Here is a 17261-nt window from a genome sequence, read left to right on the forward strand (position 1 = left end):
ATGATTTGTCAAATGTTGTCCAAATTTGCAAATAAACAAATAAATACGAAGTGTTTTCTACCGTATTTATAGTTTGCTACTCAAACTATGCAAGTTAGGTTATTTACGTTTAAGTAAGTTGCTTTTGAGCATTGTTTTACCCTGCTTTCAGAGTAGACCTTTTTGTTTATCTGCTCTTTTGTCCTTATGTGTATATGGAGTTATATGCCTTAGTTTTACCCCTATTTATAATACTGAAGTCCTGCTGAAACAGCCGTTCCCATGCACTTGTGAAATGTTTATGCTTCATTTAATTCAGGTGACATGTGAGTAAGTCATGTGTCTGTCTATGACACTGTAAAGCCATTGACAATATCAAGTTTAAGTTTATTCTTATATACATATGTATATTATATCACTCAAACAGAAAATGGTCTTAACCGTTTATTATTTTCACTTTGGCCTCTTCCCATTTGTGCAAAAGAATTATATAAAAATATATGAACATACGGTATAATTATACATATATCAGAGTATATTATTTACATTATGTGCAATGTATGCCAAAGAAGTATCTATTTCTAATACATGTCTTTCTAGCATTAGAAAGAACAGCCTTATGAGTTTACATTAGTGTTGCCATGCATATTTAGACTGAGGTGATTTGCATTGGCGAGATGTCACATTTTTGTTCTTCAGTGTCAATACCACAAACCAAATAGATAAGAAATACATGAAAATACATAATTCTTCATGAAATCAAATGGCATAGTAATATTGTATAGTACAAATATCATTATTTAACATTATCCAGCCCTTTACGAAAAAAAAGAATTGATTTATATTTTTTTGTTTTTTAATACAGTTCATCACTGGTCAAAATAGACGTCATCGTTGCCTCTTGTTCTTAAAGACCTTTGCACAACAATGTCTCCATTTGTGTACAAATATGTCTGTGCTTAATGGACTTCAGTGCATCATACATTCAAGTTTTTCCAGTTCATTCCTATCGAGCCTGTCTGAAGCATCCAACACAAAACCAAAAAAATGCAGTGTTGTTTTCAGTGCAGCAGGCCCCACCAAGAATTGGTTGTTTTGCTTTGTTTAAGCACTGTCAGCTTCCTCATCTCTCACGGCAATGTATCTGGAGAAGTTTGGTTCGGGAATGGTCTAAATGGTCTGTTCATATAGGGCATCACCACAAAGGTGAAGATGCCCACCAGCATTAAAGCCACAGTGATTGTGATGATGGCTATAACAACAGCATAATAGCACTGATTGGAATACATTATCCTTCTCATGCGACCCCTCATCCTGCTCGGCGGCCTTCCCACGTCGATCATAGTGGCCTGGCCGAGACCTTCCTCCATGACTCCAAGTGCGTTACCTGCCTGCTCTTGTTTTTTCTTCAACACCGGTAGATTTAAGGTGGTCCTAAGGGAGCTGTTTGGTGGCGGATTCTTGAGAATGAGTTTGCCCTTGCTGCGTTTAAATCGGACGGAAAGCGCCCGTTGCATCTCAGCCGGAAGCTTGCGGAAGATGTCTTCGTTATTTCCCAACTGCGGTAGATCTCGTCCGTGTCTGATTTCCGTCAGCTCCCGACAGATCGGACAAGACAGCGTCTTGAGCTCAGGAGAATTCACGTTGATCCGTGCCAGGCACTCTAAGCAGAAAGTGTGTCCACAGGAGAGCAACTTGGGAGCTTTGAAGACATTGTCGAAGCTGCAGAAGCACACGATGCACTCCGTGTCTTGCAGGTCATCTCTGGGTTGCTCGGTTTTGTGGTGACCAGTTTCGGAGACACGGTTTCGTCTCCTTCCCTCCTCGCTGCGACCCCGAGGTTGCCTTCCACTCTCTTTGCGTTCCCGTTCTCTACTTCGGCTATTTTGTCGACGCCGGTTTTCTGTATCATTGCTGCGGCTTCTTCTAAGAGGCTTCTGGCGTTGCTCTGAAGCTCCCAGGTTGAAGCTACCCTTGCTGTCAAGCTTTGGCTTGACATTGGGCTCTTTTTTGCCGTCACTCATTATGTAGAGGCTTGCGGGAGCAGATTACTAAAATTGATGTGTTGAGAAACCTGTGAGGGAAGATGGAGCAATACACTGTCAGTCTAGATCACAAATAAACTCCATAAAATTCCATTACTTTCAGTGAACAGGTCTTAGGATAGTTCACACAGAAATTAAAATTCTGTCATTAATTACTCGCCCTCATGTTGTTCCAAACCCGTAAGACCTTTGTTCATCTTCTGAACACAAATTAAGACATTTTTGATGAATTCCAAGTGCTTTCTGACCCTGCATAGACAGCAGCGCAACACGTTCAAGGCCCAGAAAGGTAGTAAGGACATTGTTAAAAGAGTCCATGTGACATCAGTGGTTTAAACTTAAAGGTCTGAAGTGCTTTAAAACACATTCTGTGTTGACGTCTTCGTGTTTCAACTGAAATATCCAGCAGTCCCGCCCCCTTTTTTCAATAGCCAATAGCGTTTCGTTTATATCACAGCTTGCGCCAGAGCCGTCGAGCTGGATAAAGCCGCATTTGACAGCGTATGACAGCCACAATTTCATCAACATCGCATTATTGATATATAAAATAGCATTCTGTGTAGAATTCAAATGGGTCCGATACTATCGTGTCTCTGGAGCCAACTGCATGTGCGTTCCGGCGGTTCGTTATTTTTGTGCATAAAAAGTATTGTCATAACTTCATAAAATTCAGGTTGAACCACTGATGTCACATGGACTATTTTAACAATGTCCTTACTACCTATGCAGGGTCAGAAATCTCTTGGATTTCACTGAAAATATCTTAGTTTGTGTTCCGAAGATGAACGAAGGTCTTACGGGGTTTGGAACGACATGAGGGTGAGTGATTAATGACAGAATTGTCATTTTTAGTGAATTATCCCTATAAAAGTACCATGTAGTAGTGTGAAGAACATTTTAATAATCTAACAAAACCGTTTCCACAATAAAGAACCTTTTACGCAACAGTTTCCATGGACGTTAAAGGTTCTTCGTGGAATCATAGATGCCATAGTTGTACAGTCAAAGTATTCAAAACTCTTCAAAGAGACTCAAGTGCGCCATGACCTTTAAGAGCACATATGTAAAATGGCTCAAGAACAATCTCAGATCACCAAAGCGTGCAGCTATGTAACTCAAGGGTGGAGACAGTACACTAAATTGTGCAATTAGCAGTCAAGTGTGACGAGAACAAGAGTTCGGTTGGTCATACACTAGTGGTTATTGCTGGTTTTTCTTTTTATTCCATTACAGTGCTCTGATTTGATACACAAAGGTCTTGAAGATATCAACATGATCAAAACTTTGTTGACAAACCTGTTGTACACAATCTACTACATGACTTCTGATTGATAGTTTAGACATTTTTACCAATGCTGTATCAAATATGATCCTTTTTTAAAGTTTTTTATATTTTGTCTAAAGGTTCAACAAGCTCTTTACAGGGTTAACGTAATTTTGAATTATCTTCCATGTTTTACATTGTTCTTATGTAATCTTGGGTTAGTTATTAATACACTGTACATTTGTAAACCTCCGGCTAGTGTTCTTATTTGCATGTTTATGAGATAGATAACGTTTAATGAAAATGAACTGAGCACACAACCTTTATCCATCTGCACAAAAATAAAACTCAACACAGCATTATGTGTAACTGCTGACAACAACTTGAACTTCCTCAGATACTAAACTTTCACGCAGCATGTGAAAGTTTCTGTTATTGTGCAAAGTGCATGTATATTATGAGGAACTACCTGTGATCACTTGTTGCTAAACGGCATGCCGTTCCATTTTAGCACTATAGTGCCTTTCAAATTGACAAGGATGTCAAATTAACCCAGAATTAGAGTTTTTGACCTTAACTCTAAAGTCTGACTGTACAAGAATGCAAACCAGAATATCAAGGTTTTACAACAGGTTACAGATCCCAGTTTCATTCTGTATGCTCATGGTTAAGCTTTAACTTTGAGTCAGGTCATGAAAGTCACAAAATAGGAATGTCTAATAGCAAACAGTATATCATTTGAAAATGAACGTTAATGTGTAATATGAATTAGTAAGTAAAATCTAGGTTGACTTTAGTTGCTCTGGAATCAAACAGTTCAAGGTTTTACCCACTGACCGTATACAAAACAATTCATTCAGTTGTCAGGTGCATTAACTAATTGAGCCACACAGAACAGGTTCTTTTTCAGAACATGTTTATGTTGGTGTAATTAATATATTTTGCACTAAATGACTTCCCAAATTGAAGGCACACACCCACAGGTTTAGCACAAACCAGATGAAGTCAGTTGAAACTTTTGACAATAACACACCCTACATGTACCGAGACCGGGGCTAGTTGTCACACTGAATTTCACAGCGTAGGTTTGTTTTTGAAAGCCGATTGCTTTTACTCGCACAACGTAAAGATACAAAAAAGTATTTTTCACCATAATTTCCCAAAAAATAATCAGAGAAGATATGATTCATTTAACACATCAATAGCGGGGCATGTTGTCACATTGGAACAGTAAATAAATTATGAACGACATACAAATGAAAAACGTGACAATATATATGTAAAATAGCAAATCAATATATATATATATATATTTGTAAACTGACTCAAAGTCAACCCCATTTATAAACAAATGACTAATTATTACTATACATTTGCATACTGATTAATCATTTAAGATCTGCGAATTTTTTTTTTTTTTTAACTTAAAATCACACAAAAGAGTTTCTAAAAAATGTGCAAACTACCTATGAGCTGAAGAGCAGTTAAAGCCAGATGTTCATGTGCCTCTGAAGTTCGCCTGTCTCCAGAAGCACATATTCCAGTTTAGGTGTGCATCCAACAAAGCAACATGAAAGGTGTGCAGTCCAGTCCCTTCTGAGTTTCTCGGTCCTTTCAGTATGGTTTTCATCATATGCTGACGTAAGCAACGTGTCTCCACCTCTTCTGCATGTTTTTCTTTGTCCCTTTTCCCTCCTTCCTTTCACCCCGCCATACCTGTTGAACTCGCCCAGGTGCTATTTGAACCGGCTCGAGTTTGAATGTGAGGAATCCACTGACTAACATACTCATGTTTTATTTTCCAACATCTCAGCTGACCTTGAATGATCAAGTATGGATATCAGTACTCAAAATATCACAATGTGAGTCATGTTTGTTCATGCAAAACTCAGTCATGATGCAAAGGCCGACAGGATGTCTCTACATGGTTGGTAGTTACTAATCAAAAGTCAAACAGACCACCCAATTCTCAAAAGTCTGCCTTAACAAACAACAACAAATGCACGGCTCAGGATGAAAGTCGTGTTGGTTGTTTGTTGTTCTAATGGAGATAACTTCCATTAATGATTCACTGATTCCACATGTTTTGCTTACTCAATTTTGATGGGAATAATAAGGAAGTTTATGAAGATCCAAGGAAGTCACTGATATATTAAGTTACTAAGTCTGTTATTCACACTCTCTCGCTCACACACGCTGCCTGATAAGAGAAAAGGAAGTACTCTCCCATTCCAGCAATGTAGAAATTTTATGTTCATACTGATGATAAAGGGTTTTATGGTTTGTTGTGCTGTAAACCACCCCTTCAGCTTGGATGAAGAGTTGTGGTCAACATGCAGTTTCCATTACTGGTACCTGGTGAGAAAGAGAAACATAGCAGAAGAGCCACTTTGATGATTGGATAAACTGTATGCAAAATACACATGGCTGAACTTGGGGGATCAGGTTTCCAGACTGTTTTTAGATTAGAGGGCAGATACGGTTAAATATAGTTCCATTGTTTGATCAGTGCCAGGTATGTAATAACAAAAGGTAACTACAACATTGGATCACACAGTTCTGACTTTTTCAGTCAGAATTGCAAGATATAAACAGAATTGAGAGATATAAATTCAGAATTGTGAGACAAACTCGCAACGCAGAGAAAAAGTCAGAAAGTCATAATTACATTTTTTATTTTTTATTTAACGGCACGGCAGGGTCCGAAAAAAACAGAACTGTGAGATGTAAACTTGGAATTTCGAAGAAAAAAAAAAGAGTCAGAATTCAGTTCATATTTTGCAAAACTGTTGCAATTTCGCAATTCTAAATAGAGTGTTTTCATGATGTGTCATCGATCGGCTATATCGGCAGCACTGAATGTAAACAATACCATTGAACCGAACGAAACTTTAATTTAGCTGATTACTGCTGCTGAAAATGGTCAATTATTGTCATGTTTTGGGCTGTACTAATCGGTCGGACCAGAAAAAAACTTTTGGAGTATTACAGACTGCCAAAAGTTATAACAAATCAAGGAAAAAAGTTCAAAACTGTCTGCGGAGCAAAAAGCGTTTGTGGTTGGCTGAACCAGGATTTCCAGGGCAAGAATCTTGACAACATTTATGTTTGTTCTTATCATTTCCGATCAGATAGGTGAAATATTAGGCTAATATCTTAATTAATTCTGCTTGTATTACCACCTATTAACTTCACTTTGTCAAACTATTGCTTATTCCTGCTTACTAAGTACTTCCCTATACGATTTAGCAGGTTCACATCTGTGTTTCTGTGGTTTTAACAATATAAATTAGCAAAACAATGTATTCAGTAGTACATTAACCGTACAATCGATGCTGTTGTTTACATCCAATATCTCTGCGCATCCAGGTAACTGCAGTTACCTTTTTACGTTTTTTTTTTTTTTTTGGTGGCAGAGAGGAGCTTCCATAATGGTGAGTTCTCAAGCATCAGATAAGTTACCAGTTTGTAAATTACGGAAAACCAGCCTATTCTGTCTGATCTCTACCACAGTCATGTGAAAAAGTTAGGATACCCTATTGAATTCCTTGTTTTTTTGTATCAGGACATCATTTAAAAAAAACTGGTCCTTGGCTGATCTTACAATTTCAAAAATAAAACCTCAGATGAACAACAACACAACAAATTGCACCGTTGTCATTGTTTACTGAACTAAAAATAAAGCCAAAATGGAAAAGCCATGTGTGACAAAGTTAGGACACCCTTACTGTTAACATTGGAATTAAGAGGGTAAATAACAGTCAAGCACTGTTAATCAAATACCTTTGATTAACTGATCATCAGCAAGTCTGAGCGCCTCTATAAAAGCATTTTATAGTTTGCTGGTCTGGAGCCTTCAGGTGTGTGTTAACACAATGGCAAGAAGGTAAGACATCAGCAATCATCTTACAGAAGCAATTGTTGCTGCCATCAATCTGAGAAGAGTAATACGGACATTTACAAACTATTTGAACAAAGTGGAGGACATTTAAAACAGACACCTCTCCTTCCAGGAGTGGACGTCCCGGAAAATTCACCCCAAGATCAGACCGTGTAAACCTCAGAGAAATGGCAGACAATCCAAGAACTACACCTGAGACTCTACAGGCCTCAGTTAACATGTTAAATGATAAAGTTCATGACAACACCATTTAAAAAAAAAAAAAAAAAAAAAGGGACAAAAATGGCATGTTTGGAAAGCTTGGCAGAAGAAAGCCTCTTCTATCTAAAAAAAAAAAAAAAAAAAAAAAAAAAACATTGCAGCACAGTTTAGGTCTGCAAAGTTGCATCTGAACAAAACACAAGTCTTCTAGATTAATGTCCTTTGAACAGACGAGACCGAAGTGGAGATGTTTTACCATAATGCACAGCGCCAAGTTTGGTGAAAACCTAAAGAGCGTATCAGCACAAACACCTCATACCAAAAGACAAGCATGCTGGAGGAGGACTGATCATTTTGGGCTTGTTTTGTAGCCATAGGATCTGGGCACCTCACAGTCATGCAACAGGACAATGATCCCAAGCACACCAGCAAATCTACAACAGAATGGCTGAAAAGAAAAGAATCAAGGTGTTGCAATAGCCCAGTCCAAGTCCAGAGCTCATCCTGATTCAAATGCTGTGGTGAGAGCTGTGCATAAGCAAATGCCCACAAACCTAAATAAACTGGAGCAACGTTGAAAAGAAGAGTGCTCCAAATTCCTCCAGAACAATGTGAGAGACTGATAAAGTCACAGAAAATGAATGCTTCAAGATATTGTCGCTAAAAGTGGATCTACTGGAAATCGACTCATAGGGTGTCCTAACTTTATCACACATGGCCTTACCCTCCTGGCTGTATTTTTCTTAAATAAATAATGACACTGTGTGATAAGTCATGTGATGATGTTTATCTGAGGATTTATTTTCCAAATTTTAAGACCTGCCAAGGACCAGATCATTCATTATTATGTCCTGATACAGAACACCATGAAATTCAATAGGGTGTCCGAACTTTTTCACATGACTGTGCATAAGACTGTTTGATGATTTGGTTTCAAATTAAGGTGGTCACCATGTCAGATTTTTCAATTTATGATACTGAAATATTCCATGAACTGATTCTTATTTTATAATATTCTATATAGTGATCAAGGCTATGCCGATTAGCATTGCAATATGAATATATATATATTGTCCATATGAAATACCTGAGATGACTTTATGTCTACTGATTCTCATCATGTTTTATCATACAGAACATCTCTTTTCGCATTTTCCGATGTCGAGTATGAAGGAAACAAATCACACATGAAAGTTCAGCGCTCCATAAGGGTGCTGGTGCTGGATTGTGTGTCATATTATCTTGTGTACTTAAATTTCGCCAATACAGGTATACTGTGACACCCCTATTTCAAATATTGGAACTACAGAGGAACTTTTATAAATGACTGTTTACACTAGACACACTCACTGAAATTTGAAACTGAATTTGTGTAAATTTTATATGATCTTATTATGACCCATAATTGAACATTAGGTTTAGGGGTGGAATACTTTCTTCTTTGTACAAATTCACATCACATGAATGAATATGGATTTAAAAACTTCCTCATGAAATAGTGACATTTTCTCAAGATATCTGCTTGGTTCACGTACACTACCAGTCAAAAGTTTCTGAACAGTACAATTTTTTTTTGTTTTTTTAAAGAAGTCTCTTCTGCTCACCAAGCCTGTGTTCATTTGAAATATTTTTACTATTTAAAATAACTAATTTCAATTTGAATACATTTTAAAATATAATTTATTCAAGTGTATGCTGTTTTTGAATGGTCTGGTGTATAATATTACAAAAGCTTTTTATTTCAGATAAATGCTGATGTTTAGATCATTCTATTAATCAAAGAACCAAAAAAAAAAAAAAAAAAATATTGATAATAGCAATAATAAAAAATGTTTCTTGAATAACAAAACAGCATTTTAGAATGATTTCTAGACTGGAGTAATGATGCTCTGATAGCTCTGATTACATACATTCAAATACAAAACTGTTATTTTACATAATTAAAAAATATATATTTTTTTAAATTCACAGTTTTTGCTGTACTTGGATCAAATAAATGCAGGATAGGTGAGCAGAAGAGACCTAAAAAAAAAAAAAAAAAAACATTAAAAATCTTACTGTTTAAAAACTTTTGACTGGTAGTGTACATGAGACAGTAAAAAAGAAAATTCAAAAAGAATGCAAAACTGCATGGAATCTGAAATTCCTTTCAAAAGAGGAACTAAACGGAACATAGAATTTGAAAAAATCCTCCAAAAGAACGCAAAACAGAATGTGGAAAACCCTTGAAAAACAACACGCTAGTAAGATTTTTTTTTCCTATTCCACTGTCCTTTTCAATTGTTTTTCTTTAAACATGCACCATATAGAAGATGTGTTTGTTTGTTAAAGTTTTAAGTTCAACTTAAAAAAAAAAAAAACACACATATCAAGTAGGGTTTCTAGCCCTGTCTCTCATATTTAACTGCAAAATTCATACTCGTGCATAATGCATACACATGTGAATAGTCCTTGAGTCATGACCTAGTTTACCTCCAAAATCTTGATATCTGGTGTTGTTTTGAATCATATAGTCATAAATGCTACAATATAACCGAAAGTGACCATATAATATTGTGCCAATCATTCAAATGAATTTCTGGTCAAGGAAAAACATTTCTTCTGATGACAATCAATTTTACAACATTAGCTACTCATTGACTAATGGCTAATTTTGGCTGTCCTTTCAGCTCATTTGGGAGCTTTGACCACAAATGGACTGGAAGCTACCAATGACTGACTGCTGGCTATAAACTATCTGAACTTTTCAAAGGACAGAATTAAATTTTCCTATGGTAAAACACACACACTTGAATATTCTAACTTACTGCAGGATGTGCCTGTTATAACACATTAACCTTTCTGTATTAAAAATTTAATTTATGCCACAATTCTGGCCTTTTATATTGATATATTAATGGTTAAGCATTGCCTTCGTCTGTCAATTTATCCATGTGTGACCCTAGACCACAAAACCAGTCATAAGTAGCACGGGTATATTTGTAGCAATAGCCAACAATACACTGTATGGGTCAAAATGATCGATTTTTCTTTTATGCCAAAAATCTTAAGGGTGTTAAGTAAACATTATGTTTCATGAAGATATTTTGTAAATTTCCTACCGTAAACATATCAAAACTTAATTTTTGATTAGTAATATGCGTTGCTAAGACCTTCATTTGGACAACTTTAAAGGCAAGTTTCTCAATATTTTGATTTTTTTGCACCTTCAGATTCCTGATTTTCAAATAGTTGTATCTTGGCCAAAAATTGACCCTTATGATTGGTTTTGTGGTCCAGGGTCACATATTAAAATTTTGTACTATGAGAATTTCCTCCAGGTTCTCTTCCCTAAGCATCATGTATTTTAGACATAAAGGCGCAGGAGGTTTAGCTTAACAGATATCGCTGAAAACATCTTCTCTGTGTATTTATAAAAACACTATTGTCTTAATTACCTACAGTAGCATGACCTTTGATAACGTCCTTATATTGATCCACATCCCAGCCATATCTTTTTAAACCGTTTCAGAGGTCATATCACAGATATATAAATAATAATAAAAACACGTGTATACTTGTAATCAAAATATATTTCCTTATTCAAACACATGAAAACAACTTCAGCGGAAACATAACAATGGGGAGTTTCCAAAATACTTTACACAGATAGGCAAATTACCAAACAAAACGCCTGATAATTTCCAAATGAACACTGATGGAGTTTCTCACAGATCTCCTGTGCAGTGTAGTAATATTGGCTGGAAGAGTCTCTTCTTCATCCAAGCTCAGGATCAGCCCAGCTCTTCACGGGCTTTGCCTTGTTTGCGGGGCATCTTCTTACTGCTGCTGTCCTCCAGTTCTTTATTCTTGTAATAATGAGGAGCCACTTCCAAAAGCCAGCCACTTTCAATCTCTATCACCTGAAACACAGATAGAACATTTAGAATAAAGCATATTTTTATGTTTTCTGAATAAACATTAAGTGCTTGCCAATGCAAAACTTTCTGACAAGACTGTAGGGTATTTTCAGTCATTGCCCAAATCACTACTATTTGGGTTTTTAGTAGATTTTTTCACCCAAAAATCAAATTCTGTCATTAATTACTCACTCTCATGTGGTTGCAAACCTATGAAGACCTTTGTTTATCTTCGGGAACACAAATGTAGATATTTTTGATGAAATCTGAGAGCTTTCCTTCACAGACAGCAACGCTCAGACAACAAGGCCCAGAAAGGTAGGAAGAACATTGTTAAAATTGTCCATGTGAAATCAGTGCTTAAAAAAGTGGTTAGTTTTTGTGCACAAAGAAAACAAAAATAACAAAACAAAAAAATTCAATATCCTTGCTACTTTTCTGGGTCTTGAACATGTTAGTTGCGTTGTTGTCTATGCAGGCTCAGAAAGCTCTTAGATTTCATCAAAAATTAATGACAGAATTTTCATTTTTGGGTGAACTATCCCTTTAAACTCAACATAGAATAAAATTCAGTTATCATTTATTCAACCACATCATTCGAAACCTGTACAACACATTTTCGACTGTGGAACACAAACTATATTTTAAAAATTGTTGGTAACCAAACAGTTTGGCCCCATTGACTTACACAGTTTTTTTTTAGTCCATATAATGGATGTCAATAGGAAATATCTTTGTGTTTCATCCATCAGGAAATATCTCCATTTCCAATCGGGACTCGGAGCGTGAATTGCAAATCATTCAATTCACTGAATGATTCCGATCTAAATCAAATGATTCATGATATACATGCTCCGAAGTCCCGATCTGAATCAAATGATTCGCGACACGCAATGTTCTGATCTAAGTCAAATGATTTGCGAACCCGCTCCAAAGTCTCAAAGATTCCGATCTAAATCAAATTTTTCACGATACACGCTCCAAAGTCCCGTTTTGAATCGAATGATTTGCGACGTGAAGTTATGATCTAAATCAAATGATTTGCGAAACGCAAAGTTCTGATCTAAGTCAAACAATTTGCGAACACGCATCGAAGTCCCGATCTAAATCAATGATCTATGCTCCAAAGTCATCATTTTAGATCAGGACTTGAAGCGTGGATCGCAAACCATTCAATTTGTTGAAAGATTCCTATCTCAATCAAATGATTCGCGATACGTACTGCGAAGTCACGATCTGAGTCAAATGATTTGCAATGCGTAAAGTTTCGATTTAAATCAACTGATTCGCGATATGCAAAGTTCCAATCCAAGTTAAATGTTTCGCAAACCTGCTCCAAAGTCCCGATCTAAATCAAATGATTTACGATACGCAACTTGTGGTTCAGATCTAAATCAACTGATTCGCAATACACAAAGTTCTATTGTAAGTCAAATGATTCGCGAACCTACTCTGAAGTCCCGATCTAAATCAAATTATTCAGGATATGTGAAGTTATGATCTAAATTAAATGATTCACGATACGCGACTTGTGGTTCAAAGTTCCAATCTAAGTTAAATGATTTGGAAACCCGCTCCAAAGTCCTGATCTAAATCAATTTATTTGTGGTATGTGCAGTTATGGTCCAAATCAAATGATTTGCGATACACAACTTGAGGTTCCGATCTAAATCAACTGATTCACGATACGCAGAGTTCCATTGTAAGTCAAATGATTCACAGACCCGCTCCGAAGTCCTGATCTGAATTAAATGATTTGTGATACACAATTCGATTGGAGCACTTTGAAACAGTGAACCAAGCTGCGATGCAATGGTTTTTAAATGGTTTTTAAAATCATTACAACCAATGTCAATCTCGGAGAGGTTCCAGCTTATATGACTCACTCAAATGATTTGGTTCATCTGTTTCTCTTTTTGTGTCTTCAGCCATGTTTACATGACACTGTCAGTGCTACTACTGGCTTAGCTTGCTAGTTTTATGATTTTATGGATTTTTTTTTTAATTGCGTGAATTTTGCGTGAAAAGATATGTGCTTATTAAAAAAAATAAACACTTATTTCATAGATTCATTGTCTTTCAATAATTCAAGCACTTTTCAAGTACCTCTATAGAAATTTTGCTATTTTTAAAGGCTGTCAAATTAAAAAGTCAAATTCAAGTACAAACACTGAAATAGCAACAGAAGTTAAAATTTGGGGTGGACTGTCCATGCAATAAAATTAGTGATATCAGACTAAAAAGATCCATACCTGTCTCATGAACTCTTTGGTGGTGAAGACCAGTTCGTGGTAGATCATCCAACGTGGCTGTTCCTCAAAGAGTGAGCTGTTGGGATGGACGTAAACAGTTTGCTGGTGTTTAACTGTTTTATAACCCCCTTTACTCAAGCGTGCCGTGTGGTAAAAATATCCTGCAGTCACCGCCTGGAAGAAAATGCAATCACATTTAGATCATGATCTGGTGAAGTTGTTCTATAATGTATTCATATTTCTGACACATTTATGTAAAATACGTAGTTTTGATTGAAGAATTGTGGCATTCAGTGATTGATTTAATTTTGCAACAATTCAGCTGCAACTGAAATCAGACAAAATTAGGATCTGTGCACTGTTACTCATACCGCAATTGATGCTTAGTCACCTAACTGGCATTCATCAATGCCAAACACCTTTAAATATACAAAAGCACCAGGTAAAATGAAGTAATACAAAGCCAGCAAGCATGTATGTGTTCAGGTATTGTCTCATTCTGCCTGATGTGAAAAAATAACATTGTCTTTAAATACTGATGATTCATAGTGAGATTAGTCTCTCACAGAACAGGAAGAACTGAAAAACAAACACATGAGAGATGCATATTTACTCTTGACAGGTAATTACGTCAGTTTGAATGTTCCCTGTTCAATATTTTTCCCCTCAGTAAAAAAACACATTGTAACCTGGACTAAAAAGACGTTCACCTTGGGTTAAGTGCAATGTAAAAAGCCCTGATGAGACAAGCAAGCACTTACCTAATATTTAACAATGCAATCTGTGCCACAAATTCTACATCAATGTTTTTTAGCCAGTAAGGGCCACACAGAAGAGCGTCTTAAAACATAATTCACTCTATAACTCAGGTTTATAAAGTTACGATAGCTATCACATGCAAAGCAGCACGCTTCTGCACAAACACAATATCACTGGAGGAAATGCGAGAAAGGAAGTAAGTGGGGAATAAGGAAATCACCTTGCGAATGGGCACAGTGTCACCACTGCAGCTGCACAGTTCCACCTCGATCCTGTCCATCAACCCCTCCAGCTGATCACGGACATCTCGGGCTCTCTTCATGGAGCGAAACTGGATGAAGTTCTCGAAGCACCACTGAGTGGAGTAACCGCTCTCTACCCACTGACAGAGAAAAAGAGAGACTATTGAATATGTTTTTTTTTGTTAAATGGCTTTTTAAAAGTCATTTTAGTGACTCCTTCTCTTCAGTGATTCAGCCATAAATACTCACAAAACTAATTTGTGAGTTAGAGTTTTGAACCAGAGTTTTTGAACTGACTTCCTCGATGATTTGCAAGTCATTATTTGGTTAAGTCTGACCTAAACTCAACATAGAGCCTTTATCTATCCAATGAAGAGAAAGAGAAAGACTCGCTTGTGAATCTACTGAGCTTACAACTGACTCTGTTACTGATTTGTGAATCATTATTTGGTTATGTCCAATTCAAAGTGAACAAGGAACCGCTCTCTACCCACTAACAGAGAACAAGACCATTGAATGCTAATGAATACAACAACTGTGTGTTGTGCACACAACAACAAACACATCACAAGCAGAGAAGTCCGATTCACAAACAAATGACTTATTTGAACAAATGACTACCATTAATGTGATTTACACTTTAGGTTTGTAAGACAGTTTTATAAATGGTTGTTCATTTAATAAATGGCTTGGTAAAAAATACTGATTCTCATTTTTATGAAACAATAGTGATTCTTAAATCCCAAGAAATGATTATTCTAGCCTGTTTTCAGTTAATGGAATATTGTAACGAGTCTCCTATCCAATAAATTGTAATAAGCTTTGTGCTTTGTTACTTTTTGATATGCAACAAAGTATCAGATTGCAAATTCTGTCAATTTTATTACAGTATTCATAGAGTAAATGCTGTTTTCAGTTAATGAACAAAATATTGTAGTGCGTCTCCTAAACAATAAATCATAATAAGTTTTGTTACTTCTGATAAGAAAAGTCTCAGATTTCAAATTCTGTCAATTTTATTACTGTTTAATAGAATAAATGCTGTTTTCAGTTAATGAACGGAATATTGTAGCACGTCTCCTATCCAATAAATCGTAATAAGCTTTGTGCTTCGTTACTTTTGATATGAAACAAAGTGTCAGATTTCAAATTCTGTCAATTTTATTACAGTATTCACAGAGTAAATGCTGTTTTCAGTTAATGAACGGAATATTGTAGCACATCTCCTATCTAATAAATCGTAATAAGTTTTGTGCTTCGTTACTTTTGATATAAAACAAAGTCTCAGATTTCAAATTCTGTTAGTTTTATTACAGTATTGACAGAATAAATGCTGTTTTCAGTTAATGAACGGAATATTGTAGCGCGTCTCCTATCCAATAAATCGTAATAAGCTTTGTGCTTTATTACTTTTGATACAAAACAAAGTTTCATTTCAAATTCTGTCAATTTTTTTTACAGTATTCATAGAATAAATGCTGTTTTGGAGCTGTTTAATGTGTAGCACTTCAGTTCAAGAGAAGTGGCAGCGCCAAGTGCACATGAACTGATCTGTCTCCTCTGCTTTAATAACAGGTTCAGCAGGAAATAAACATAAATAAACATCCAAAGGTGTAAGATTGAGTATAACTTCTCAAAATCCTGTTATTGCCCAATCAGTGTTTCAACCACAGAAATACATCAATATAATAGCATGTAAACATTGTCACATACAGTCACAGTTATCTCAGAAAAAAAAAAAAAAAAAAAAACATAATTGGTGACCATAAACTCGTTAGTCAGCTAGAATAACTCTAGAGAGGAACACTTTGCTAAATATATACACCATAAAACATATTTATTGTAAATCATTTTTACTGTTCTTTAATGTTTAATTTATGTTTGAATTAAGTTTTTATGACAGCCGCCATTTAAATGTTTATATTTATAAAAACAAATTGGATTAAAAATATAATTACATAATTGTAACTTTATTATTATAAAAACTTGAACTTAATGTAATTTAAGTGATTGTATACAAATCAGTTAATTTTAACCTTCAATATTATAGTAATGTAGTACAAACTAACTCTCATGTATATTTTGTAGCATTAGTTGACATTTTTTTTTATCCTTGAGAAAATTTGGCATGTACTATACCTGATATATATCCAAAATAATCAAGCTTTTGAATCAGAATCGAATTAATTGTGTAATTTGTGTCAAAACCCAGCCCTAATATTGACACTGTTTTGTTAAAAAAAATAAATCAATAATAAAAAGTATGGTGGAAAAAATCTGAATATTTCACAAAAAATAAGCATAGCTGGTCCAGCCGAAAAGCTGAATTGATTGTAAGTAAACTTTGTTTGGGATTATAAGACTTTTTTTTACTCAAAAAGGCAGAAATATTTTTACAAAACAATATTGTATGGCACAAATAAAATCAGGATCAGCAGTAACTGTAATGAACGTTGATTAACGTTGCTGCTTTATTGATTTAAATTGAGCACTTCTGTAACTTAGTAATTATAAATCATCTAATTCTAATCTTTTGTATTACGTGCCAAATGCTGTCCAAAATGTCTTTAACACAATGTTTCTGCTGTTTGAATAGTCATTACAAAACACCTGTTCATTCCAAAGTTATAATTGTACCAGACAAGAAGTTCTTTGTACAGCATCTACACACAAACACACGTCTGCACAGGCCTGCATAACCTGTTCAGCAATCCAACTG

General features: G+C 35.6%; 2 protein-coding genes across 5 annotated transcripts in view; both read right to left on the minus strand.

The window, feature by feature from the left end:
• Window positions 1-410: 410 nt before the first annotated feature.
• On the minus strand, window positions 411-5083 carry rnf183 (ring finger protein 183). Its single transcript, XM_051128480.1, has 2 exons — window positions 4755-5083; window positions 411-2053 (listed from the first exon to the last, which is right to left on the minus strand). Exon 2 carries the CDS (start codon window positions 2001-2003, stop codon window positions 1110-1112), a length of 894 nt encoding a protein of 297 aa, XP_050984437.1. The 5' UTR covers window positions 2004-2053; window positions 4755-5083; the 3' UTR covers window positions 411-1109.
• Window positions 5084-10930: 5847 nt separating this feature from the next.
• Window positions 10931-17261, minus strand: part of dhx16 (DEAH (Asp-Glu-Ala-His) box polypeptide 16) — a 41882-nt gene continuing 35551 nt past the window's right edge. For all 4 annotated transcript variants that reach the window (XM_051128677.1, XM_051128678.1, XM_051128679.1 and 1 more), the window contains exons 19-21: window positions 14521-14682; window positions 13542-13715; window positions 10931-11292 (exon numbers count right to left, since the gene is read on the minus strand). In XM_051128677.1, the coding sequence (XP_050984634.1) occupies window positions 11164-11292; window positions 13542-13715; window positions 14521-14682 (465 nt within the window). In that variant the 3' untranslated portion in view covers window positions 10931-11163. The remainder of the gene's footprint in view (window positions 11293-13541; window positions 13716-14520; window positions 14683-17261) is intronic.

This window comes from Labeo rohita, chromosome 15, assembly GCF_022985175.1.
Source record: "Labeo rohita strain BAU-BD-2019 chromosome 15, IGBB_LRoh.1.0, whole genome shotgun sequence".
Classification (NCBI taxonomy): Eukaryota; Metazoa; Chordata; class Actinopteri; order Cypriniformes; family Cyprinidae; genus Labeo; species Labeo rohita.